Source organism: Lepidochelys kempii, unplaced genomic scaffold, assembly GCF_965140265.1.
Source record: "Lepidochelys kempii isolate rLepKem1 unplaced genomic scaffold, rLepKem1.hap2 scaffold_250, whole genome shotgun sequence".
Taxonomy (NCBI): Eukaryota; Metazoa; Chordata; order Testudines; family Cheloniidae; genus Lepidochelys; species Lepidochelys kempii.
In genome coordinates this window covers 30844-58067 of record NW_027333627.1, presented here as the reverse complement: position 1 = coordinate 58067, position 27224 = coordinate 30844, and the positions used below count along the sequence as shown (strand labels likewise).

Below are 27224 nucleotides of genomic sequence, written 5' to 3'. Positions count from 1 at the left end.
AGAGCAGGGGGCTGGAGCCCGGACTCCTGGGTTCTCTCCCTTGCTCCGGGAGGGAAGTGGGGTCTAGGGGTTAGAGCAGGGGGCTGGAGCCCGGACTCCTGGGTTCTCTCCCTTGCTCCGGGAGGGAAGTGGGGTCTAGGGGTTAGAGCAGGGGTCTGGAGCCCGGACTCCTGGGTTCTCTCCCTGGCTCTGGGAGGGAAGTGGGGTCTAGGGGGTTAGAGCAGGGGGCTGGAGCCCGGACTCCTGGGTTCTCTCCCTTGCTCCGGGAGGGAAGTGGGGTCTAGGGGTTAGAGCAGGGGGCTGCAGCCCGGACTCCTGGGTTCTCTCCCTTGCTCTGGGAGGGAGGTGGGGTCTAGGGGTTAGAGCAGGGGGCTGGAGCCCGGACTCCTGGGTTCTCTCCCTTGCTCCGGGAGGGAAGTGGGGTCTAGGGGGTAGAACAGGGGGCTGGAGCCCGGACTCCTGGGTTCTCTCCCTTGCTCCGGGAGGGAAGTGGGGTCTAGGGGGTAGAACAGGGGGCTGGAGCCCGGACTCCTGGGTTCTCTCCCTTGCTCCGGGAGGGAAGTGGGGTCTAGGGGTTAGAGCAGGGGGCTGGAGCCCGGACTCCTGGTTTCTCTCCCCGGCTCCGGGAGGGAAGTGGGGTCTAGGGGTTAGAGCAGGGGGCTGGGGCCCGGACTCCTCTCCCCATGCCCAGGGAGGTGCCGGGATGACCGTGTCTCACTCCCCCCAAGGGGAGAGCGGGGCGAGCGCTTCCTTCACCGGCCCCGCGGAGCGGTTCGAGCCCCTCGCCGGCCGGAGCAGCGGCCGAGCTCCGGGAGAGCGGCGAGAGCCCCGGCCCCGGGGCCCCCGGACCGACCGGAGCCCGAGCTGCCGCGGCCCGTCCCCCGCGGGCTGCGGGGCCCCTGGAGGCTCGGGGGGGTCCCCGGCCGGGGGCGGGGGGACAAGGGGGGCGGGGCCCGGCCCGAGCTGTGACCCCCCCTCTCCCGCCGGCCCCCCCCGGGCTCCAGCCCCGGCATCCATGGAGCAGCGACCTCGGCCGGGGAGCGAGTCGCGGCTCCGGGCCGGGCAGCCCCGAGGCCACGGTCCCCGCCGCGCCGAACCCTCCGCCCGTCCTCTCCCGCTTGTACTGCCCCCCCCTCCGCCTGCCGGCCCCGCCGGGCTCTGCCCAGCGACCGGTGACGGCGCCGGGGCTCCGCGTCGCGATTGGCGGGAGGCTCGGGGACAGGAGCTGGCTCCGCCCCCCGCGGCGTTCTCGGGTCCCGCGCCGAACCCGCCCCTCCCCTCCCGCTCGGACTTTCGCTTTCCCTCCGCCTGCCGGCCCCGCCGGGATCTGCCCAGCGACCGGTGACGGCGCCGGGGCTCCGCGTCGCGATTGGCGGGATTCCCTCTCCCCAGCCAATCCCTGCAGGCCGGAGGCTCCCGGGGCAGGAGCTGGCTCCGCCCCCCGCGGCGTTCTCCAATCTCGGGGCCGCGTCCTGCCGCGCTGCGGGGGGTCCGGGCCAGGCGCTGGCGCTGCGCCTCCTGCTGCCGCTGCTGGGGGCTGCAGCCCTGCCGGGGGCCCGATCCCGTCAGCATCGGGGGGGGGGCAGGACGGGGGCAGCCGGGCTGGGGGGAGCCGGGGGGGGCGGTTCTGGGCTCTGCGTTCAGAGGTGTCGGGATCCCCCCCCGCGCCCCCCCCCCGGCACTGAGCGGTCGCTGACAGGGATCAGTGACGTTGCTATAGTGACCGGGGGGGCGGGGTCCTGGCCCCCTTGTGCCCGGCGCTGCCGGGGGCTGCGGGGACAATGTGCCGGGGGGGGCGGAGCGCCCCTGACCCGAGCGGTGACCCCGGCGTCTCCCGCCGACCGCCCCCAGCCGGGGGGTGCGGCCCCGCTCGGACCGGCACCCATGGGTGCTGCACCCGCCCACCAGCCCCTCGCGGCCCCGTGCGGCTCCCGGGCTGCGGGGCATCCCCGGGGCCAGGCGCTGCCCAGGCCGGGTCATTCTCAGGGCAGGGTGGGGCTGGGGTGACCAGAGGGCAAGTGTGAAAAATCCGGACTGGGGTTGGGGGGTAATAGGAGCCTATATAAGAAAAAGCCCCCAAATCGGGACTGTCCCTATAACATCTGGACATCGGGTCCCCCCGGGTGGGGCACAGACAGGATTCCTGTGTGCAGAGCGCAGGCTGATAGCTGGTGGCGGGAGTAAATTAACCCCCCCCAGACAGATCAGCATTAAATGAAGGGAAAGGGCTTCTTGGATCTTTGACCTTTAATGGCTCCCAGAAGGGTCTTCCTGCTGGGTTTATCCCCAGGGCCTGGGACTCCTGAGTGCGGCTTGTCCTTGGCTCCCTATGGCTAAGTTGTGTCTGCACCAGTCTAGTTGCACCCACAATCCGCAATGGCAACGGGTCATATCTGTTGTGGAAGCAGGTCATTGGAGGTGTCATCCCAGGGAGGAGATGTCAGCCCCTTCTCTGTCTCTGGCGGTGTGTTGGCGCCGCAGGGCGGGGGGAGAGTTTGGAGCCCCTGGATCTGTGCGTTAGTCAGGTCTTCGTTTGGGCGAGGTGAGCTCCCGTTGCAGAGCACGGAACAGCTGCTGCGTTTGTGCTGTTAGGATCTCCTGTAAGAACATAAGAACGGCCGTACTGGGTCAGACCAAAGGTTCATCCAGCCCAGTATCCTGTCCTCCGACAGTGGCCAATGGCAGGTGCCCCGAAGGGAATGAACAGACAGGTTATCCTCAAGTGATCCATGCCCTGTCACCCAATCCCAGTTTCTGGCAAACAGAGGTTAGGGATACCATTCCTGCCCATCCTGGCTAATGGCCATTGACGGACCTATCTTCCATGAATCTATCTAGCTCCCTTTTGAAGCCCCTTATAGTCTTGGCCTTCACAACACCCTCTGGCAAGGAGTTCTGGAGGCTGACAGTGCGTTGCATGAAAAAATACTTCCTTGTGTTTGTTTTAAACCTGCTACCTATTAATTTCATTTGGTGGCAACTTGTTCTTGTATTATAAGAAGGAGTAAATAACACTTCCTTATTTACTTTCTCTATTCCACTTATGATTTTATAGACCTCTATCATATTCCCCCCTTCGTCACCTCATTTCCAAGCTGAAAAGTCCCAGTCTTATTAATCTCTCCTCATACGGAAGCCATTGTATACCCCTAGTCATTTTTGTTGCCCTTTTCTGAACCTTTTCCAATTCCAAGGTATCTTTTTTTGAGATGGGGCGACCACATCTGCACGCAGTATTCAAGATGTGGACGTACCATCGATTTATATAGAGGTGATACGATATTTTCTGTCATATTATCGATCCCTTTCTGGATGATTCCCAACATTCTATTTTCTTTTTTGACGGCCGCTGCACATTGAGTGGATGTTTTCAGAGAACGCTCCACAATGACTCCAAGATCTCTTTCTTGAGTGGTAACAGCTAATTTAGACCCCATCATTATATATGAATAGTTAGGATTATGTTTTCCAAAGTGCATCACTTTGCATTTATCCACACTGAATTTCACCTCCCATTTTGTTGCCCAGTCACCCAGTTTTGTGAGATCCTTTTGTAGCTCTTCGCAGTCTGCCTGGGACGTAACTGCCGGATAAAGAGCTTCTGGATCTGTCATAAATATAAAGGGAAGGGTAAATACCTTTAAAATCCCTCCTGGCCAGAGGAAACACTCTTTCACCTGTTGGGGGGAGGGATAGCTCAGTGGTTTGAGCATTGGCCTGCTAAACCCAGGGTTGTGAGTTGAGGGGGCCATTTAGGGATCTGGGGCAAAAATTGGGGATTGGTCCTGCTTTGAGTAGGGGGTTGGACTAGATGACCTCCTGAGGTCCCTTCCAACTGCTACCACCACCAAACTAATACTGGTTACTGGGGAAGAGCTGTTTGGACGCGTCCTTCCCCCCCCAAAATACTTCCCAAAACCTTGCACCCCACTTCCTGGACAAGGTTTGGTAAAAAGCCTCACCAATTTGCCTAGGTGACTACAGACCCAGACCCTTGGATCTTAAGAACAATGAACAATCCTCCCAACACTTGCACCCCCCCTTTCCTGGGAAATGTTGGATAAAAAGCCTCACCAATTTGCCTAGGTGACCACAGACCCAAACCCTTGGATCTGAGAACAATGAAAAAGCATTCAGTTTCTTGCAAGAAGACTTTTAATAAAAATAGAAGTAAATAGAAATGAAGAAATCCCCCCTGTAAAATCAGGATGGTAGATATCTTACAGGGTAATTAGATTAAAAAACATAGAGAACCCCTCTAGGCAAAACCTTAAGTTACAAAAAAGATACACAGACAGAAATAGTTATTCTATTCAGCACAATTCTTTTCTCGGCCATTTAAAGAAATCATAATCTAACACCTACCTAGCTAGATTACTTACTAAAAGTTCTAAAAAAGAAAAGGAGTACTTGTGGCACCTTAGAGACTAACCAATTTATTTGAGCATGAGCTTTCGTGAGCTACAGCTCACTTCATCGGATGCATGCCGTGGAAACTGCAGCAGACTTTATTTATACACAGAGAATATGAAAAAATACCTCCTCCCACCCCACTGTCCTGCTGGTAATAGCTTATCTAAAGTGATCATCAGGTGGGCCATTTCCAGCACAAATCCAGGTTTTCTCACCCTCCACCCCCCCACACACAAATTCACTCTCCTGCTGGTGATAGCCCATCCAAAGTGACAACTCTTTACACAATGTGCATGATAATAAAGTTGGGCCATTTCCTGCACAAATCCAGGTTCCCTCACCCCCCTCCCAAAAACCACACACACAAACTCACTATCCTGCTGGTAATAGCTCATCCAAAGTGACCATTCTCCCTACAATGTGCATAATTAAGGTGGGCCATTTCCAGCACAAATCCAGGTTTTCTCACATCCCCCCCACCCCCATACACACACAAACTCACTCTCCTGCTGGTAATAGCTCATCCAAACTGACCACTCTCCAAGTTTAAATCCAAGTTAAACCAGAGCATCTGGGGGGGTAGGAAAAAACAAGAGGAAATAGGCTACCTTGCATAATGACTTAGCCACTCCCAGTCTCTATTTAAGCCTAAATTAATAGTATCCAATTTGCAAATGAATTCCAATTCAGCAGTTTCTCGCTGGAGTCTGGATTTGAAGTTTTTTTGTTTTAAGATAGCGACCTTCATGTCTGTGATTGCGTGACCAGAGAGATTGAAGTGTTCTCCGACTGGTTTATGAATGTTATAATTCTTGACATCTGATTTGTGTCCATTTATTCTTTTACGTAGAGACTGTCCAGTTTGACCAATGTACATGGCAGAGGGGCATTGCTGGCACATGATGGCATATATCACATTGGTGGATGTGCAGGTATACGAGCCTCTGATAGTGTGGCTGATGTTATTAGGCCCTGTGATGGTGTCCCCTGAATAGATATGTGGGCACAATTGGCAACGGGCTTTGTTGCAAGGATAAGTTCCTGGGTTAGTGGTTCTGTAGTGTGGTATGTGGTTGTTGGTGAGTATTTGCTTCAGGTTGCGGGGCTGTCTGTAGGCAAGGACTGGCCTGTCTCCCAAGATTTGTGAGAGTGTTGGGTCATCCTTTAGGATAGGTTGTAGATCCTTAATAATGCGTTGGAGAGGTTTTAGTTGGGGGCTGAAGGTGACGGCTAGTGGCGTTCTGTTATTTTCTTTGTTAGGCCTGTCCTGTAGTAGGTAACTTCTGGGAACTCTTCTGGCTCGATCAATCTGTTTCTTTACTTCAGCAGGTGGGTATTGTAGTTGTAAGAAAGCTTGACAGAGATCTTGTAGGTGTTTGTCTCTGTCTGAGGGGTTGGAGCAAACCTGGTCTATCCCCGACAAAGACCAGCATATAGACAGACACACAGACCCTTTGTTTCTCTCCCTCCTCCCAGCTTTTGAAAGTATCTTGTCTCCTCATTGGTCATTTTGGTCAGGTGCCAGCGAGGTTACCTTTAGCTTCTTAACCCTTTACAGGTGAGAGGAGCTTTCCCTTGGCCAGGAAGGATTTCAAAGGGGTTTACCCTTCCCTTTATATTTATGACATACCTGTTGCGGGGAGGGATAGCTCAGTGGTTTGAGCATTGGCCTGCTAAACCCAGGATTGTGAGTTCAATCCTTGAGGGGGCCATTTAGGGATCTGGGGCAAAAATTGGGGATTGGTCCTGCTTTGAGTAGGGGGTTGGACTAGATGACCTCCTGAGGTCCCTTCCAACCCTGATATTCTATGATTCTAAGAAGCTAGGATAACCTTGCTGGCACATGACCAATGAGGAGACAAGATACTTTCAAAAGCGGGAGGGAGGGAGGGAGGGAGGGAGAAACAAAGCCTCTCTGTCTGTGTGATGCTTTTGCCCGGGCCAGAACAGGAATGGAGTCTTAGAACTTAGTTAGTAATCTAGCTAGAGATGCGTTAGATTCTGATTCCTTTAAATGGCTGAGAAAATAAGCTGTGCTGAATGGAATGGATATTCCTGTTTTTGTGTCTTTTTGTAACTTAAGGTTTTGCCTAGAGGGATTCTCTATGTTTTGAATCTGATTACCCTGTAAGGTATTTACCATCCTGATTTTACAGAGGTGATTCTTTTTTTCTTCTATTAAAGTTTTTCTTTTAAGAGTCTGAATGCTTTTTCATTGTTCTTAAGATCCAAGGGTTTGGGTCTGTGTTCACCTATGCAAATTGGTGAGGATTTTTATTAAACCTTCCCCAGGAAAGGGGGTGCAGGGTTTGGGGAGGATTTTGGCGGGAAAGACGTTTCCAAACGGACTCTTTCCCAGTAATATAGCGGTTAGACGTTTGGTGGTGGCAGCCATAAAGTCCAAGGGCAAAAGGTAAAATAGTTTGTACCTTGGGGAAGTTTTAACCTAAGCTGGCAAAAGTAAGCTTAGGAGGTTTTCATGCAGGTCCCCATATCTGTACCCAAGAGTTCAGAGTGGGGAAGGAACCTTGACATGATCCCAGTAGGGTGGGGTGAGGAGAGGGGAAGGCACATCCTGCTTTCCCTAGCGTGGACTTGAATCTTCTTTGTTCCCCAGGAGGCAGCAGCTCAGATCCTGGGGAACTCAGCAGCCCGTACTGAGCTGCGTGAGGCTGCAGGTTGCGTCGGGTTTGTTTGAAGTGGTTTAACGCTCATTGGTGCTCTTGTGTCACCTCAATAACAGGCTTGGTTTGACCTAAACAGGGTTAGGCCCCGGTGCAGCCTGGCCCTACGGGGTCATCAAATCATAGAAGATTAGGGTTGCAAGAGACCTCAGGAGGTCATCTAGTCCAACCCCCTGCTCAAAGCAGGACCAATCCCCAAATAAATCATCCCAGCCAGGGCTTTGTCAAGGTGGGCCTTAAAAATCTCTAAGGAAGGACATTCCACCACCTCCCTAGGTAACCCATTCCAGTGCTTCACCACCCTCCTAGTAAAATAGTGTTTCCTAATATCCAACCTAGACCTCCCCCACTGCAACTTGGGACCATTGTTCCTTGTTTTGTCATCTGCCACCACTGAGAACAGCCGAGCTCCATCCTCTTTGGAACCCCCCTTCTGGTAGTTGAAGGCCGCTATCAAATTCCCCCCTCACTCTTCTGCAGACTAAATAAGCCCATTTCCCTCAGCCTCTTCTCATAAGTCATGTGCCCTAGCCCCCTAGTCATTTTTGTTGCCCTCCACCGGACTCTTTCCAATTTGTCCACATCCTTTCTGTAGTGCGGGGGGGGGGGGGGGGCACACACCAAAACTGGCTGCAATACTGCAGATGGGGCCTCACCAGTACTGAACAGAGGGGAATAATCTCTTCCCTCGATATGCTGGCAATGCTTCTACTAATACAGCCCAATATACCGTTAGCCTTCTTGGCAACAAGGGCACACGGCTGACTTATCTCCAGCTTCTCATGCACTGTAATTCCCAGGTCCTTTTCTGCAGAACTGCTGCTTAGCTAGTCAGTCCCCAGCCTGTAGCGGTGCATGGGATTCTTCCGTCCTAAGTGCAGGATTCAGCACATGTCCTTCTTACACCTCATCAGATTTCTTTTGGCCCAATCCTCCAATTTGTTTAGGTCACTCTGGACCCTATCCCTATCATCCAGCATATCTACCTCTCTCCCTAGTTTAGTGTCATCCACAAACTTTCTGAGGGTGCAATCCATCCCACCCTCCAGATCATTAATGAAGATGTTGAATAAAACCAGCTCCAGGACCGACTCCTGGGGCACTCTGCTTGATACCGGCTGCCAGCTAGACATCGAGCCATTGATCACTGCCCATTGAGCCGGACAATCTAGCCAGTTCCTATCCACCTTATAGTCCATTCATCCAATCCATAATTTTTTAACTTGCTGGCAAGACTACTGTGGGAGACCGTATCAAAAGCTTTGCAAAAGTCAAGGTATATCACGTTCACTGCTTTCCCCATATCCACAGACCCAGTTATCTCATCCTAGAAAGCAATCAGGTTGGTCAGGCATGATTTGCTCTTGGTGAATCCATGTTGACTGTTCCTGATCAGCTTCCTCTCCTCCAAGTGCTTCAAAATGGAGTCCTTGAGGACCTGCTCCATGATTTTTCCAGGGACTGAGGTGAGGCTGACCAGTCTGTAGTTCCCCGTATTCTCCTTCTTCCCTTTAAAAAGATGGGTACGATATTTGCCTTTTTCCAGTCGTCCAGGACCTCCCCCGATCGCCAGGAGTTTTCAAAGATAATGGCCAATGGCTCTGCAATCACATCCGCCAACTCCTTTAGCACTCTCGGATGCATTGCATCTGGCCCCATTGGCTTGTGCATGTCCAGCTTTTCTAAATAGTCCTTAACCTGTTCTTTCACCGCTGTGGGCTGCTCACCTCCTCCCCAAGGGAGCTGACCTTGTCTGTGAAGACCGAGGCAAAAAAAGTATTGAGTACTTCAGCTTTTTCCACATCATTTCTCACTAGGTTGCCTCCCCATTTAGTAAGGGTCCCACACTTTCCCTGACCTCCTTCTGCTTTCTGACATACCTGTAGAAGCCCTTCCTGTTACCCTTCACATCCCTCGCTAGTTGCAACTCCAATTGTGCTTTGGCCTTCCTGTTCAGTCAATCTGGTCGCCTGACATATTTGCTATTCTTTCTGCACACAGGCAAGAAATCCTAAAAGTCAAGATAGATCAAGTGCACCACTTTCCCCATATCCAGAGAGCCAGTTCTCTCATCATAGAAGGCAATCAGGTTGGTCAGGCACGACTTGCCCTTGGTGAATCCATGTTGACTGTTCCTGATCACCTTCCTCTCCTCCAAGTGCTTCAAAATGGATTCCTTGAGGATCTGCTCCATGATTTTTCCAAGGACTGAGGTGAGGCTGACCAGTCTGTAGTTCCCTGTATTCTCCTCCTTCCCTTTCTTAAAGATGGGCACTATATTTACCTTTTTCCAATCATCTGGCACCTCCCCTGATGACCACAAGTTTTCAAAGATAATGGTCAATGGCTCTGCAATCACATCAGCCAACTTCCTCAGCATTAGATCCGGCTCCGTGGACTTTTGCATGTCCAGCTTTTTAAAATAGTCCTTAACCTGTTCTTTTCACCACTGAGGGCTGCTTACCTCCTCCCCACACTGTGCTGCCCAGTGCAGCAGTCTGGGGGCTGACCTTGTCTGTGAAGACCAAGGCAAAAAAAGCATTGAGTACTTCAGCTTTTTCCTCATCGTCTGTCACTAGGTTGCCTCCCCCATTCAGTAAAGGTCCCTGACCAGCTTCTTGTTGCTAACATACCTGTAGAAGCCCTTCTTGTTCCCTTCACATCCCTTGCTAGCTGTAACTCCAGTTGTGCTTTGGCCTTCCTGATTACACCCCTGCATGCTTGAGAAGTATTGTTATACTCCTCCCTAATCATCTGTCCACGTTTCCACTTCTTGTAAGCTTCCTTTTTGTATTTAAGCTCACCAAAGATTTTCACTGTTAAGCCAAGCTGGTCACCTGCCATATTTGCCATTCTTTCTGCACATCGGGATGGTTTGTTCCTCTGCCCTCAATAAGTCTTCTTCAGAATACAGCCAGTTCTCCTGGACTCCTTTCCCCCTCGTATTAGCATCCCAGGGGATCCTGCCCATCAGTTTCCTGAGGGAGTCAAAGTCTGCTTTTCTCAAGTCCAGGGTCCGTATTCTGCTGCTCTCTTTTCTTCCTTTTGTCAGGATCCTGAACTCAACCATCTCATGGTCACTGCTGCTCAGGTTGCCATCCACTTCTACTTCCCCTACCAATTCTTCCTTGTTGGTGAGCAGGGCCCCTAGTTGATTCCTCCAGCACTTGTACCAGGAAGTTGTCCTCAACACTCTCCAAAAACTTCCTGGATTGTCTGTGCATTGCTGTATTGCTCTCCCAGCAGAAGTCAGGGTAATTGAAGTCCCCCATTAGAAACGGGGCCTGTGATCTGGAAACTTGTTAGTTGTCTGAAGAAAGCCTCGTCTACCTCATCCTCCTGGTCTGGTGGTCTATAGCACACGCCCACCACGACATCACCCTTGTTGCTCTGTCCTCTAAACTTAACCTCTAAAGACTCTCAACAGGCTTTCCGTTAGAGAATGGAAAGTTACAGCCAAGTCCATCTGGGTCTGTCCAGAACCCAGAACTTTCTCTTTTGTCCCAGTCCAGAAGCTTCTCCTCCCTCCAGCAGCCCATACTTAGCCTGAAGGGGCCCCTCTTTTGTCTTTTGTTCTTGTTCCTGCCAAACATTGTCACCTGGCCTTGTCCTCAGCTCTTTGTTTTCCAGCTGGTCACAGCTGGCTGGCTTCCTGCAGAGGATGGGTCCTCCGTGGTCATTAGTTGCTAGGTGCCTAATGTCCGGGCAGTTGTCTTCTGGGACCCCCCATCAGCTTGGGGCCCAGACCCCAGACAGTGAGGCATCAGTCACACCTGGATTTCTGCGGAGCAATTAATCTTTTACCCCACCTTGTTAACCATGCAGCTCATAGGGGAAACTGAGGCACACACACTATTCATTATAAAACATGGGGAGATGTGGCTGATGGGTGATGCTGAGAGAGACCTGGTGATAGCTGGAGAAGGGGAATCCGCACCGGAGAGCTCAGAGAGCAGGGCCTGGTGAACCCATGTCCTGTGCATGGCCCTTTTGGAGAGTGGGAGAGCTGACCCAGGGCTGCTGGGTGAACACTGAGAGGAGGGTGAGGAGAAGGTCGTATGGGCCATCGCCTTGGAAGCTGAATTTACTGAAGATGAGTGTGGGAGGCTGGAAGGGAGAGCCAGTTGTGGGGATCAGAGAGGCAGTGTATAATTCCCCTGAGCAGTGTCTGACGTCAGTGGGACTCTCACCGGAGTGAAGGGATCAGGAGTTCAGTGTCTGCAGCACCAGGCCCTCTGTCTGGGAGCTGTTGCCCTTCCCGACCCCCTACTTTGGCCCTGATCCTGCCTGTGGATCTGTGGGGTGAACCCGACTGTAGGGATGGGTGATCAGCCTGTGAGCTCCATGGGGCAGGGCCCGTGCAGTGACTGGCAGGGGACCTAGGTGCAGCCACAGCGTGAATAAGTTAAGTCTGAAGCAGACTGCGAAGAGTTATAAAGGGATCTCACGAAACTCGGTGACTGAGCAACAAAATATGACGAGAAAACTGGCTTATGATGAGATAACTGGCTCTGTGGATGAGGGGAAAGCCATGGACGTGTTATTCCTTGACTTCAGCAAAGCTTTTGACACGGTCTCCCACAGTATTCTTGCCAGCAAGTTAAAGAATTATGGGCTAGATGAATGGACAATAAGGTGGATAGAAAGCTGGCTAGATCGTCAGGCTGAACGGGTAGCGATCAATGGCTCCATGTGTAGTTGGCAGCCAGTATCAAGCAGAGTGCCCCAAGGGTCAGTCCTGGGGCCGGTTTTGTTCAATATCTTCATAAATGATCTGGAGGATGGTGTGGATTGCACGCTCAGCAAGTTTGCAGATGACACTAAACTGGGAGGAGTGGTAGATACCCTGGAGGGTAGGGATAGGATACAGAGGGACCTAGACAACTTAGAGGATTGGGCCAAAAGAGATCTGATGAGGTTCAACAAGGACAAGTGCAGAGTCCTGCACTTAGGACGGAAGAATCCCATGCACCGCTACGGACTAGGGACCGAGTGGCTAGGCAGCAGTTCTGCAGAAAAGGATATAAGGGTTACAGTGGACGAGAAGCTGGAGATGAGTCAACAGTGTGCCCTTGTTGCCAAGAAGGCCAATGGCATTTTGGGCTGTATAAGTAGGGGCATTTCCAGCAGATTGAGGGACGTGAATGTTCCCCTCTATTCGACATTGGTGAGTCCTCATCTGGAGTACTGTGTCCATTTTTGGGTGCCACACCATAAGAAGGATGTGGAAAAATTGGAAAGCATCCGGTGGAGGGCAACAAAAATGATTAGGGGACTGGAACACATGACTTATGAGGAGAGGCTGAAGGAACTGGGATTGTTTAGTCTGCAGAAAAGAAGAGTGAAGGGGGATTTGATAGCTGCTTTCAACTACCTGAAGGGGGGTTCCAAAGAGGATGGATCTAGACTGTCCTCAGTGGTAACAGATGACGGAACGAGGAGTAATGGTCTCAAGTTGCACTGGGGAAGGTTTAGGTTGGATATTAGGGAAAACTTTTTCACTAGGAGGGTGGTGAAACACTGGAATGGGTTACCTAGGGAGGTGGTGGAATCTCCTTCTATAGAGGTTTTCAAGGTCAGAAATCACATTGGGAAAGAAAGCTCCTAGAGCCTCCCCTGGGATAGGTTTCAGAGTAGCAGCTGTGTTAGTCTGTATCCATAAAAAGAAAAGGAGTACTTAAATTTGTTAGTCTCTAAGGTGCCACAAGTGTTCCTTTTCTTTTTCCCCTGGGATAGTGCTTGGAGTGTGCTATAGACCACTGCGATCTGATTTGGATATGGATAGAGCCCTCTTTAACGTTTTTAATGAAGTAAATATTGATGGGAACTGTGTGATCATCGGAGACTTTAACTTCCCAGATACAGACTGGAGGACCAGTGCTAGTAATAATAATTATTATTGTTGGGCTCAGATGTTCCTCGACGCGATAGCCGATCAATTCCTCCATCAAGTAGTTGCTGAGCCAACAAGAGGGGATGCCATTCTAGATTTGGGTTTGGTGAGTAGTGAGGACCTCATAGAAGAAATGGTTGTAGGGGACAAGCTTGATTTGAGCGATCATGAGCTAATTCAGTTCAAACTGAATGGAAGGATAAACAAAAATAAATCTGCGACTAGGGTTTTTGATTTCAAAAGGGCTGACTTTCAAAAATTAAAGAAATTAGTTAGGGAAGTGGATTGGACTGAAGTACGTATGGATCTAAAGGCAGAGGAGGCCTGGGATTACTTCAAGTGAAAGTTGCAGAAGTTATCAGAAGTCTGCATCCCAAGAAAGGGGGAAAAATTCATAGGCAGGAGTTGTGGACGAAGCTGGATGAGCAAGCATCTCAGAGAGGTGATTAAGAAAAAGGAGAAAGCATACAGAGAGTGGAAGATCGGAGGGATCAGCAAGGAAAGCTACCTTATTGAGGTCAGAACATGTAGAGATAAAGTGAGACAGGCTAAAAGTCAAGTAGATTTGGACCTTGCAAAGCGAATTAAAACCAATCGTAAAAGGTTCTATAGCCATGTCAATAAGAAGAAAACCAAGAAAGAAGAAGTGGGACCGCTAAGCACTGAGGATGGAGTGGAGGTCAAGGTTAATCTAGGCATGGCCCAATATCTAAACAAATACTTTGCCTCAGTCTTTAATAAGGCTAATGAGGATATGGAGGTAGATATTTCCTTATCTGAGGTAGAAGCGAAAATCAAACAGCTTAATGGGACTAAATCGGGGGGCCCAGATAATCTTCATCCAAGAATATTAAAGGAACTGGCTCGTGAAATTGCAAGCCCATTAGCAAGAATTTTTAATGAATCTGTAAACTCAGGGGTTGTAGCGTATGATTGGAGAATTGCTAACATAGTTGCTATTTTTAAGGAAGGAAAAATAAGTGATCCGGGTAACTACAGGCCTGTTAGTTTGACTTCTGTAGGATGCAAGGTCTTGGAAAATATTTTGAAGGAGAAAATAGTTAAGGACATTGAGGTCAGTGGTAATTGGGACAAAATGCAACATGGTTTTACAAAAGGTAGATCGTGCCAAAACAACCTGATCTCCTTCTTTGAGAAAGTAAGAGTTTTTTTAGACAAAGGAAACGTCGTGGATCTAATTGACCTAGATTTCAGTAAGGCGTTTGATACGGTTCCACATGGGGAATTATTAGTTAAATTGGAAAAGATGGGGATCAATATGAAAATTGAAAGGTGGATAAGGAATTGGTTAAAGGGAAGATTACAGTGGGTCATACTGAAAGGTGAGCTGTCAGGCTGGAGGGAGGTTACCAGTGGAGTTCCTCAGGGATCGGTTTTGGGACCAATCTTATTTAATCTTTTTATTACTAACCTCGGCACAAAAAGTGGGAGTGTGCTAATAAAGTTTGCGGATGACACAAAGCTGGGAGGTATTGCCAATTCAGAGAAGGACTGGGTTGTCATACAGGAAGATCTGGATGATCCTGTAAACTAGAGTGATAATAATAGGATGAAATGTAATAGTGAGAAGTGTAAGGTTATGCATTTGGGGATCAATAACAAAAATTTTAGTTATAAGCTGGGGACACATCAATTAGAAGTAACGGAGGAGGAGAAGGACCTTGGAGTATTGGTTGACCACAGGATGACTATGAGCCGCCAATGTGATATGGCCGTGAAAAAAGCTAATGCGGTCTTTGGGATGCATCAGGCGAGGTATTTCCAGTAGAGATAAGGAGGTTTTAGTACCGTTCTACAAGGCACTGGTGAGACCTCATCTAGAATAGTATGTGCAGTTCTGGTCTCTCATGTTTAAGAAGGATGAATTCAGACTGGAAGAGGTTCAGAGAAGGGCTACTAGGATGATCCAAGGAATGGAAAACCTGTCTTATGAAAGGAGACTCAGGGAGCTTGGCTTGTTTAGCTTAACCAAAAGAAGGCTGAGGGGAGATATGATTGCTCTCTCTAAATATATCAGAGGGATAAATACCAGGGATGGAGAAGAATTATTTAAGCTCAGTACCAATGTGGACACAAGAACAAATGGATATAAACTGGCCATCGGGAAGTTTAGACTTGAAATTAGACGAAGGTTTCTAACCATCAGAGGAGTGAAGTTCTGGAATAGCCTTCCAAGGGAAACAGTGGGGGCAAAAGACCTATCTGGTTTCAAGATTAAGCTCGATAAGTTTATGGAGGAGATGATATGATGGGATAACATGATTTTGGCTATTAATTGATCTTTGACTACTAGTGGTAAATAGGCCTAATGGCCTGTGATGGGATGTTAGATGGGGTGGGACCTGAGTTACTACAGAGAATTCTTTCCTGGGTATCTGACTGGTGAGTCTTGCCCACATGCTCAGGGTTCGGCTGATCGCCATATTTGGGGTCGAGAAAGAATTTTCCTCCAGGGCAGATTGGCAGAGGCCCTGGGGCTTTTTCACTTTCCTCTGTAGCATGGGTCACTTGCTGGAGGATTTTCTGCACCTTGAAGTCTTTAAACCATGATTTGAGGACTTCAATAGCTCAGACATAGGTGAGAGGTTTATTGCAGGAGTGGGTGGACCCCCATTCCCTGTTCTCATTCACGCCCCCACTGACTTCCTGATTGACTGCAGACTATATAGTAAAACTAGAGTTCTGCTTAGCTATACCTTAACCAATCATTTTCCTGAAATTTAACTAACCAATCCTAACATATTGAACCTGATTATGTAACCAATTATATCCCACCACCTTAATTAGTTTACACCCAGCAAAATTAATTATACAGCAGACAGGAACAATCACAGAACCAGACAGAGATTATACAGACAAACAATGGGGAAATGAGGACTACAATGATAGAACAACACAGAAATGAGGATTTCAAATCCCAGCTATTGAGAAGTGAGTTCTTGCCAGACAGGATGCTCTCAAACTAAGTTTCCTTTTACATGATCTTCTGGGCACTTCCCTTTCTCTGGAGGCGATAGGCATTATCAGGACAGGATTGTATCCTAACAGCCCAAAAGCACCTTATTTCAATGAGACTAGGTTGGAATGTGAGGAGGTGACCTGTCACTTCCCAGTTTATGGCTGCCTCTGCTGCTTAGCCAAAGGCCTTAGCCTAAGCACAGGGCCTCAGACTGTCCCAGTAAGAGAAGGGCCTTTCGCTGGCAGACAGTGATTTTGATTCTTTCTTTTATACCTCTAGAACTAGCCAAGTGATAAGAATACACCTAAATTCTTAGAGTCTAGGCCTTTACAGACAGGCCTGAATATCTATATCCTAACATTCCTCCCCCTTTTTTTTTTCCTTTTTCTTTTGGGATCCTCCTGCCCAGGTATCCCTGGAAAAGCATAGGACATATGGCAACACATTTCCTGATAGGGCCTGCATCAAGGTGGAAGGTGTCGATATTCCATCTGTCCCACTGCCCCTTGTGTAGTACCATGCCCTGCATCTTCTCTCGTACGGGCATACCACACCTATTCCAATTAGTGTTCCAGACTTCCCATTAAAGCAGGCTTGAGAAGGTTGAGTCCCGGTTGTCTAGTACACTGTAGGGTTTGGAGGGCTTATTACATTACTTATAGGTTATCTCCATATGCAACGTAACACAAGTACAGTTAACAATTCAAAATCAACAGCAACACCGAGTCCTGACCACTGCTCTATGGTCCAACATCCGAGCCACCACCAAAACACTGCCTCTCCTCCTTCGACAGGGTCACAATCGTATGTGTCCAGTTGCTGGCAGTTGCAACAAGCTGCTCCTGCAAGTTTTGCATGCTTTTGTCCATATCATAAGTCCATTGAATGTTCACAGAGAGATGGGATATTGTCCAAACCAGCTTGACCACTTGGTATGGAATCAGGCAGTATGCCCTGGTTTGATTAATCACAGCAATAAGATTCACAGATCCATTTGTGCACCAAAGTCCATATAGCAGCATGTAGATGTGTGTAGTTTGGGTATGGGTTGGTGTAATTGTGCCCCCAGTAATATGTACATTCCCAGCAAAACACCTTATACACAGTACACCCAATTGTCCATCCCTTGCATAGGCCATTGATCCTGCTGCTCCATAGTCATAGGAGAGGGGCACATCCAAACATCTTCTGTTGATTTACACTATTTTACACACCCCTCCATTGATTCCCAGTGAGCTCCTCCCCTTCTCATTATTTCTATAGGGCTTGTGGGGACCACCTTAGTTGCCATTCCATTTCCAGGTACCACGGTAGCTATTACACAGGTGCTGGCCTTCTAGCTGAGCATTTTGCATTCCCATACACATCTCTCCCCCCCCAAGGTTAGCGTTTTGAAGCCATCCCCCACCCACATCATGAGATTTTCTGTTCATTAAAACACAACAATGCTAGCAACAAGACAAGACAAACACAAAACACAGATCCATGGTATTCTGGGTTATTCTTCCTGCTGGTGCCAGCTTGCCTGTAGAGTGTCTGAAAAACAAAAGAAACAATTTCCACCCCCTGGTGGGGACAGATTATTGCTTAATAATAATAATACCACTTTCTTTTATAAATGTCCTTGCTAATTGCAGGAAAAACAGAATAATTACCTCCAGGCTGTCCTTATTTTGTTCTATAGTCAGGCTAGTGAATTACCCCACTCACTGGTCATTTATGAAATTCATGAGGTAGTGTACCTCAGTTTCCCCTCTTGTACAACAGACCATGTTTGCAGTAGTTTATTTTAATGAAGTACCATGTTTTATTAGCATTTCTTTTATCCTTTCTCCAATATACACTGCACACGTCCTGGGAAAATGCACATTCCTTCCGTATAGTTTAACCTCCATAACATTATATTAGCCATATTAATTTTACACAAGGTGTAACTGCCTCCCCCGCACCCACAGAGTTTTCATGCACACCCACCAAAGTAACAATCTGATCCCCCAGAGACACCCCAAGGCTCAGTGTTCCCATCATTCTTCCCCTTTTCCTTTTCTTTTTCCTATGCGCACACACAAAATTCTCTTTTGCCTAACATCCCTTTCACTGTGATTACTCTTTTTTACACAACTGTATCCTGATTACACTTCCATCTTGTACAACTAGACACAACCAGGGGCAGCCAAGTTAAGTTCCAATAGAAACCCCTTACATCCTTTAGTGATTTTGATTACATTACCCAATAGTCAAATAATTTTGATCAGATTCTCTCTCTGCCTGCTGCAGTCCCTTATAGACCATTTCTGTGGGAAAAGGGCCCATTTTCCCTCAGAATAGCTGTAAAGGCTTCTGGGGACAGAAGCATAGTGGTGGTAGTAGCCACTCTACCTGACCCCCTTGGATAATTTAATTACCAAGCTTCCATCCAATGTGACTGCACAGAGTTGCACATACAGTTACATTTATATAACTGGGTTTTATCATTAAACAAAAACTTCCTTCTTGTAACACCACAGCTGTCACTCTTTTAACGTCTTCACAACAGTTACCTTTTACCATTTCCACAACTCCCAAATGTTTACTTTCCTGCAAACCCTGTATTATCAATTTTTGCAAAAACTATTTGTAACTTTTCACTCACTTCTTTAAATCACTTACTCTTACATTTAGTTCTTTAAGGAAGAGCAATTTGTCTGTAACAACTTAGTCACCAAGTACAATTATTGCCACACAGCTGCCTTAACCTGTGCTGTCTTTACCTTGAGACTGTTCAAAGAGGCCATAAAACATTTGTCTCCATGGATGCTCATGGATCTTTTACTCCAAAAATTCTGGTGGAATACGGCAGACCTCCCTCATACTTTGTCCAAAATAACCAAAAACATCTCACATAAGTATCCAAAGTACCCTCCATTAAAACTTCAGAAAAACAAAAGTGTGAAAAGGCAGGGGGAGAGGTGGAAAGAAACCAATTAAGCCTGTCAGGTCAGTTTAAAGTATAGGCTACAAGCAGCAAATTAAGTAAACCGAGAAAAAGAAGAAGGAAAAGAAGAAAAGGACATTGTTAGCTCTGAGCCAAGAGTAGGCTCCCTGGGTTGAAACAGTTGGGAACCCTTATCCCCAGGTTCTCATTCTGAGACAGGCCTGAATGTCTATATCCTAACAGGCATAAGCTTTCGTGAGCTGGAACCCACTTCGTCAGATGCATACACGAAAGCTTATGCTCAAATAAATGCGTTAGTCTTTAAGGTGCCACAGGACTCCTTGTTTTTTTCAAAGTGCAGTGGCAATCACACAAGCTATCAGAATGTTGGGAATCATAAGGAAAGGGATTGAGAATAAGACAGAAAATGTCATATTGCCTCTCTATAAATCCATGGGACGCCCACATCTTGAATACTGCGTGCAGATGTAGTCATCTCCTCTGAAAAAAGATATATTGGAATTGTACTGAAAAGGGCAACAAACATGATCGGGGTATGGAATGGCTGCTACATGAGGACAGATTAATAAGACTGGAACTTTTCAGGGTGGAAAAGAGATGACTAAGGGGGATATGATGAAAGTCTACGAAATCAAGACTAAGGCTATGTTTTTTTCACAGAGGTCGCGGAAGTCACGGAATCTGTGACTTCCAGCAAACTCCACGACTTCAGCCCGTGGCGGCCGGAAGCTGTGGGGTCCCCCTGCCACCTGCAGCAGCCGGGAGCGGCGGGGGGGCCTCCATGGGCTGTGTGGGGACCAACCGCTCCCAGTTGCCGTAGGCAGCAGAGGGACCCTGCAGTTCTGAGTGGCCCTCAGTTGCCTAGCCCCTGCAGGTGGTGTGTGGGTCATGCAGCTGAGCTCCCCGTTTTGCCATGGATACTTTTAGTAAAAGTCATGGACAGGTCACGGGCTTCCGTGAGCTTTTCTTTGTTGCCCGTGACCTGTCCAGGACTTTCACTAAAAATATCCATGACCAAATCATAGTCTTCATCATGGCGGGTATGGGGAAAGTGAATATTTACCTCTTCACGTAACACAAGGACTAAGGCTCACCCAAGGATATTAATAGGCAGCAGGTCTAAAACAAACAAAAGGAGGTATTTCTACACACAATACACAGTCAACCAGTGGAACTCCTTTCCAGAGGATGTTGTGAAGCATCTCCTATCCCCCAGTCCTTCTGCCCCACCCTCTCCCATAACATCCCTTCCTTTTCCCCACACCACACTCCGGCCCTGCTCTCTTTCTTCTTCTACCCCACCCTCTCTTGCTCCCCGGTCAGGCCGTTCTGTGAGCCCCGTCCCAGGTCTCCCTCCCACAGGAGCACTCCTGAGGGCTGGCGGCGCCTCTTGTGTATTGCCAGGGGCTCCCTGGCAGGGTCTGGTTGGGTCTGACTCTCCCCTCCCCCATTCCCCCCCAGGCCTGCACTCCTTGCGCGTATTGGACACGGTGGTGTCGGAGCCCGGCCCGGGGCTGCCCTGGTACAGCCGTGTTGTGTACGTGGACGATCAGGTCACCTACGTCTACACCAGCGGGACGCAGAGGGCGGAGCCTCGCCCAGCGTGGATGGCGGAGAACGAGGGTCCGGAGTTCTGGGACGAGAGGACCTGGTGGGCACAGCGCCACCAGAAGTGGTTCAAAGCGAGTCTGAACACCCTGGGTCAGCTCTACAACCAGAACGAAGGTGAGTGCGGGACACGACCCGACCTAGGGACACAGGGACATGGGGTGGGGGGTGCGCTGGATGTAAACAGGCTGAAGGGACACGGGGATGCGTGTTGGGGATGGGGGGAAGGGACAGCCCTCAGGGGCATTTTCTTGCTGGAGTCAGTGTGAATGTGGGGGACAAAGGGACATGGGGAGGGGCTGCAGGGTGGAGGGTTCATGCAAAAGACCTTTTTTTTGACCCTCCCCAAACACCCCAGATTTCTGCTACCAGTCCCACTTACAGCTGTCTCTGCTGCCCTTCGGGGGATCCCCCCCCCGCCCCTCGTGTCTGGTTATTTCACAGGCAGAGTGGCAGAGGTGCGAATGCCAGAAGTTCCCAGCAGACCCGGCTAGTCTGACCGCCTGGTCACCCAGGCCAGAGAATGGCACCCAGCGATTCCTGCACGGAGGGGTTTGTTGCTTCCAGCTATGACAGTGACTCTGTCAGACCCTAGAGCTAGAACAGGGCTCTGAGACATCTTGTCTCATTTCCCAGACACCGAGTGATGGGGAATCCCAATAGGGACAGCCCCAAGTGTTCAGACATTACAAGTCTGGCCCTGAAAATTCTGATTTTGGCTTAAATGTCATGAGTATTTTGGGAGCTTATTGGGAGTAATATTGGAGCTTATTTTTATTTGCCCTCTGGTTTGACACATTTCCGGGTTTTTCCCTGCTCCTAGAAGGACTAGAAGTTACTACTGTAAGAAAAGAGAGCTGAGACCCTCCTCTAATCCCATGAGTCCAGGAACTGGGGATTTAATAAAACCACCCAACATCATGAGAAGCACGGTAAAGTCACAAAAGCGGGCAGTGCTGCATTCACCCCAGCCATGGGGAGAAGCTGTTCACCGGTGAGCCTCCTTCATTGTCCGTTTTGTCTTATTTCCAGAGTGAGTTTATCGAAGGTCAGATTCCTCTTCACTCCGCAGAGTGAGGGTCTGACATCAACTGGGGCTGGAGAGTTAGTGAGAGAATCAGCCCCTGCAACGTGCAGAGACTCCCGGGTCCTTACCCCGGCAGCACAAACCCCAGCCCGTGTCCCCCGGTTGGAGCCCCCAAGGTCAGACAGGTTCCCCTGCACACTATCGATACATGTATAAAGAGCCATTCTTCCTGCTCGGTCCCTGATGTGTGGGGCTGTAGCCACCTGGCCAGGCCCCCGGATTGTGCTGTCTCACTCAGCACGGGGATGATCCATCCATAAGTGTTCAGTGCCTGGCGCTGCTGAACTGTTCCTGGCAGGTGAGGGTCTCTCTGATGTAATTGCTCTGCCCTTCCTGACAGGGATTTTCACTCCCCAGTCCCCTGATTCCCCCGTGTCAGTGGTACTGGCCTGTCACATTGGTGCTCACCCAGGAGAGTCCCCAACCCTCCTGGTACCCTCCCGCCCCCAGCACTGAGACAGCAGCAATGAGAACTAATTCCCATCCTATCCTGGACACCTGGGTTCCTGGTGCCCCTGCCCCGGGACTAAGCTACAGGGCGGAGGGTTGCCTAGTGTCTGCCCCCCTAGCCTGCCCCCTCTGTAGCTAGTTTAACCCTCTCCTGACTAGTCTCGCCCCTTGGTCCCCTGCTGCTCAGCCCGTCCAGCCTGACCTGCTCACACGGACACTGGCCTCCCCAGTGCTGAGAGAGGGGCTCCATTCACCTGCCCCTAACCCTGCGCTGGGGAGCTGCTGTTCTGTCCCCACCGCCCCCTCCCCCACCACTGTCCTGACTGCCCCCTCCTGCCCCACTCCCGCCATTTACCCCTTCCTCGCAGTCCTGGGTCTGCCAGCTCTCCGGACACTGTCCTGAGTCCTGCATCTTGGCCACCAACAATGTTTCCCTCTCTAGGGACCATTCCCTGCCCCCAACACACACACGGGGGAATTCGGGTTCTGGTCCCTGTGAGTCCCCCTCAGTGCTCCCACCCTGCTCATCATCACCATGCTCAGGTTTATATATAGAAACCTTCATTCTAGGCTTTAAAAAGCTGTTTCTCAAACCCCAAGTGTATCTGCTTTTTTAAATTATAAACTCATCTGTGTGGAATGCAACACGGAGGAGAAGAGGGGTGGGTGGGGAGGCTTAACGCACCCCACTCCTCTCGGGCCCCTGGCTTGGGATCCCTGCGTGTTCTGTGAGCAGCCGCCCTGCATCTCTCAAGATTCTCAGTGGTTCTCTTGTTGTTACTCCATCCCTTTTCCCCTCAGTTATTTTCTCATTTTTGACTTTACTTGATTGGTGTAAATAGTTTGCTACGAGAGTCCAACTGAGTTTCTTCTGCCCCTGGAACTGGGCAAGCCTTAGTCTCCAGGCTTCATACCCGGGGTCTCCTGTGGCGAGCCCATGCCTTTGAGCGACCTGCACTCTAGCTGTCTAAAGTGCTTGGGTGAGACTCCTCTTGCGGATCGCAGTCAGCTCTGCCACTGGTTCAGTCCACCTATGAAACAGGACAGGGAGGCCAGGCTGAAGTCCCTCCTGATGGAAGCCGCACTCAGACCTTCTTCAGAGCCGAGTCAGCCAAACTTGGCAGCGTGTACCTCAGTGTTGGTATGAAGAGCTGCTGCAGAGAGAGTCCATATGGGACTCTCAGCACCATTCCTCATGCCCAGGGCCAAGAAAGAAACATAAGCAGCAGTTGTCTGAGAGGTTCCCCATCTCTAAGAATGGACAAGCATGGGGAGTGCAGGGGAGTGCAACCTGTGTCTGGTCACTCCTCTGATCCTGCTCCTCAGGTGAAACCAACTCCGCCCTGTCCACAGGCTCTGTGGAGTCCAGTGCCCAACCAGCCGCCGGCACCAGAGGGACAGTGAAGCACCAGCAGGGTTGCGGTACCATCCATCCCAGAGCCGCCTGTGGTGGCCAGGGACTTTCTGGCATGTTCATTACCACTGTTGCCGGCAGTATAACACTTGGTGCCAGCAGTGGGGGAAGCAGAAGGGAGCATGTTGCCTCGAGCTCCTATTTGGTACCAGGCCCCTTGCTCTCTGCTTATGTCGAAGCAGGCTTCCCCATCTTGGCTCCGATCCCTGGATCCTCAGCACCGTCCCTTGGAGCTGACGGGTATCACACACCGCTCATCCCCACAAGATGACTCATCATCCAAGTTGGAGTTTGAATCTTTCACCTAGTTGAGGGACTGGTACCAGAACCTCACCAATCAGCCCTATGCAATGGTGGATCCCGGGGTGGGGGTTCCTCTGATCGCCTGCCCAGTGGACAATGGCCAATGCAGATACAATGGCCTTTTTGGAACCCCTGGGGTTTTCCTCTGCTGCCTGGCCCCCCATCTAGGTGGTCCTACTCAGTGGCGTCTGAGAGAAGGATTCCTCTGTCACACAGAACAGCAGCTGACGCGGACTACGATATTGAGCCAGGTACCGACTCTCAGAACCTGGAGCTACGGGATTTGGTTGGTGCAGAAAGAGAGGAGGAAGGTCCCATGATGATGGAGGCTGCCTCCTCCCCTCAACCCCCCAGAAGAGGCAGGGATGGGTGTTTTGCCGCCCCAGAACACTTCAAGGCTCACCAGGAGTTATGGAAGAAGGTGGTCTCAAGCTTAGGGCTGGAAGTGGAGGTAGTTAAAAAAATCCTCCCACAGCCTGGTCAACATCTGGGCAGCAGTGGCCGCGTTGAAGGTAGCTCTGCCTTTCGATGAGGCCATCATGGGTCCAGTTAAAACTCTGTGGCGGACCCCTTCCTCACTGCCCCCACGTCAAGGAAGGCAGATAGGAAGTACTATGTCTCCACCAAAGGGTAGGAGTGCGTATGTTTCCATCCCCCTCCCGGATCCTTGGTGGCCTCGGCAGCCAGTGAGAGGGAAAGGCCAGGGTTGTAAGGAGCAATGCCGAAGTCAAAAGACTCAAAAAAGCAAGACCATTTTTGTAGGAAAATGTATTCTACCAATGGACTACAGCTCCAGCCAACATTCCCTGCTGGGCAGATATGACTTTCACTCCATGTTGTAATGTAAAGACTCGCTTCCCCAAGAGTCCAGGCAGGAGATTGTTGCTCTGGTGAAAGGGAAGGTGATGGCCAGGGATTCCCCACAAGCCACCCTTAACACAGCGGATGCGGCAGCCGGGGCTATGGCGTCAGCAGTGCCCATGCAAAGGGGCTCCTGGCTTCACTCCTCTGGCCTACAGATCTTTCGTTTGGAAGGACTTCGCTCTTCTCAGAGCAGATGGACGGCAAACTTCACAGCCTGAAGGCCTCCAGAGCCAGCCTCAAGTCCTTGAATCTCCCTGCCCTGGTGCCTTCGAGGAAACATTTCAAGCCCCAATAGCCTGCCCGCTTCCCAGGCCCACCGCCTTGTCAGGATTTGTTCAAAAAGCAGAACAGCGGTTGTAGGTGCAGACAGCTGCCCCTCTCTGCCTCAGCCTCGCTGCCTGGCCCTCACAGATACTCAGAGGGCGCCAAGCAGAACTTTTGACAGGGCGCCCGAGGGCATTACACTAGTCCCCATACTGGATCCTGCTCCCCCGTTGTTTATGGACCATGTTTCCTGTTTCAGCTCGGCATGGTCCCTTATCAGCACAGACTGAGTACGGTGGAGGAGGGTTATACACTTCAGTTCATTTCCATGCCTCCCTCCTACCCCCCAACCCCAACCCTCTTCAGGAACCCTTCTCATGAGCAACTTTTAGCCCAGGATGTGCAAGGTCTTCTCCAGGTAGGAGCCGTGGAGAGCTGCCTTGGAACTTAAGAGGGAAAGGGTTTCACTCTCGTTATTCCTGTGACAGGTTTGGTCACAGAGATCCCCTTGGGACTGTCACTGATGTGCTGAAATCATCTCTGAGCCAGTTTTTCCTACCAGCTTGGGAATTCCAGGACCCTGTCTTGTTCAGCCAGACATGCTAGCCTGTTTACACAGACCCAGGGTCTGGGCCACGCTCCCAAAGCTGCAGACTTTAGCTGAAAACTGCTCAGCAGGTTACCGGTCTCCAGTGCCCAGACACCCAGTTCCCAATGGTATCCAAACCCCAGATAAATCTGTTTTACTCTGTATAATGCTTATACAGCGTAAATTTATAAATTGTCTGCCCTCGATAACACTGATAGAGAGAGATGCACAGCTGTTTGCTCCCCCAGGTATTAATCACTTACTCTAGGTTTCTTTGCAAAAAGAAAAGGAGTACTTGTGGCACCTTAGAGGCTAAGCAATTTATTTGAGTATAAGCTTTCGTGAGCTACAGCTCACTTTATCGGATGCTTATGCTCAAATAAATTGGTCAGTCTCTAAGGTGCCAAAAGTACTCCTTTTCTTTTTGCGAATACAGACGAACATGGCTGCTACTCTGAAATCTAGGTTTATTAATAAACAAAAGTGATTTTATTAAGTATAAAAAGTAGGATTTAAGTGATTTCAAGTAATAACAGACAGAACGAAGTAAGTCACAGAGCAAAATGAAACAAAACACGCAATTTTAAGCCGAATACATTAAGAAACTGATTACAGGAAATATTTCACCCTCAAAAATGTTCCAATAAGTTTACTTCACAGGCTGGACTCTTTCCTAGTCTGAGACCAATCCTTTCCCCAGTACAGTCGTTGTTAGATCCAGCAGACATCTCAGGTGATAAGCAGGGGTTTTCTCATGACTGGCAGCCCCCTTTGTCCTGCTCCACCCCCTTTTATAACTTTGGCACAGGGCGGGAATCTTTTGTCTCTCCAGGTCCCCGCCCCTCCTGCTAAATGGAAAAGTACCAGATTTAAGATGGATTTCACTACCAGGTGACATGGTCACCTGTCTCTGAGACCTCAAGTCCCCATTCCTCCTGGGTTGGCCCCCACTACACAGGAAGGCTTTCAGGTAAATCATTTACCATCAATTGTCCTAATCAATGGGAGCCATCAAGTTCCTAATGCCCCATTGATGGCCCTCACCTGGAGTGACTACAACAGTGATACAAGTTTATATCTTATTTCCCCAACTCCAGGCATAGAAATAATACATGCAAACAAATAGGATGAATATGCATATTTTCCAGTAGATGCAGTAGATTGCAGTAGATTACAAGCTTTCTAATGACATCAATCAAGAGACCTTTTGCATAAAGCATATTCAGGGTACATCATATTCACATTCATAAGCATATTTCCATAAAGCATATGGAGTACAACATCACAATTCATTAATCCTGAGTGTCAAAGGGGGTCTCTGACCCATTCTAGCCCTGCAACACCTCAAAGGCTGAAGTTGCGCATGGTCTCCCTCGCCTCCATCATTCCTTCCCTGGATGCAGGGGACGGGTACGCTGCCGTCTATTTGAAAGATGCCTATTCCACATCTCTATTTTCCAAGGCCACAGAAGGTTTCTCGGGATTGCTGTGAACCAGACTCACTCCCAGTTCACCATCCTCCTGTTCGGCCTGTCAGCAGCCAAATGGGTCTTTATGAAATGCATAGTAGTGGCAGCCTTCCTGAGAAGGCGAGGGGTATAGGTGTATCCGTACCTCAATGACTGGCTGGTCAATGGCCAGTCCAAGTCCCAGGTGAAAGCCAGCATTCACCTTGTTCAAACAACCTTTCGAGCACTGGGCCTGCTGATAAACGAGCAGAAGTCAACACTCTTCCTGGCT

At 49.8% G+C, this 27224-nt stretch overlaps 1 protein-coding gene across 1 annotated transcript in view; it reads left to right on the top strand.

The window, feature by feature from the left end:
* The first annotated feature begins 703 nt into the window (after positions 1-703).
* Positions 704-27224, top strand: part of LOC140904570 (class I histocompatibility antigen, F10 alpha chain-like) — a 42281-nt gene continuing 15760 nt past the window's right edge. The window contains exons 1-3 of the mRNA XM_073326991.1: positions 704-905; positions 1406-1564; positions 20367-20630. Coding sequence (XP_073183092.1) covers positions 704-905; positions 1406-1564; positions 20367-20630 — 625 coding nt within the window. The remainder of the gene's footprint in view (positions 906-1405; positions 1565-20366; positions 20631-27224) is intronic.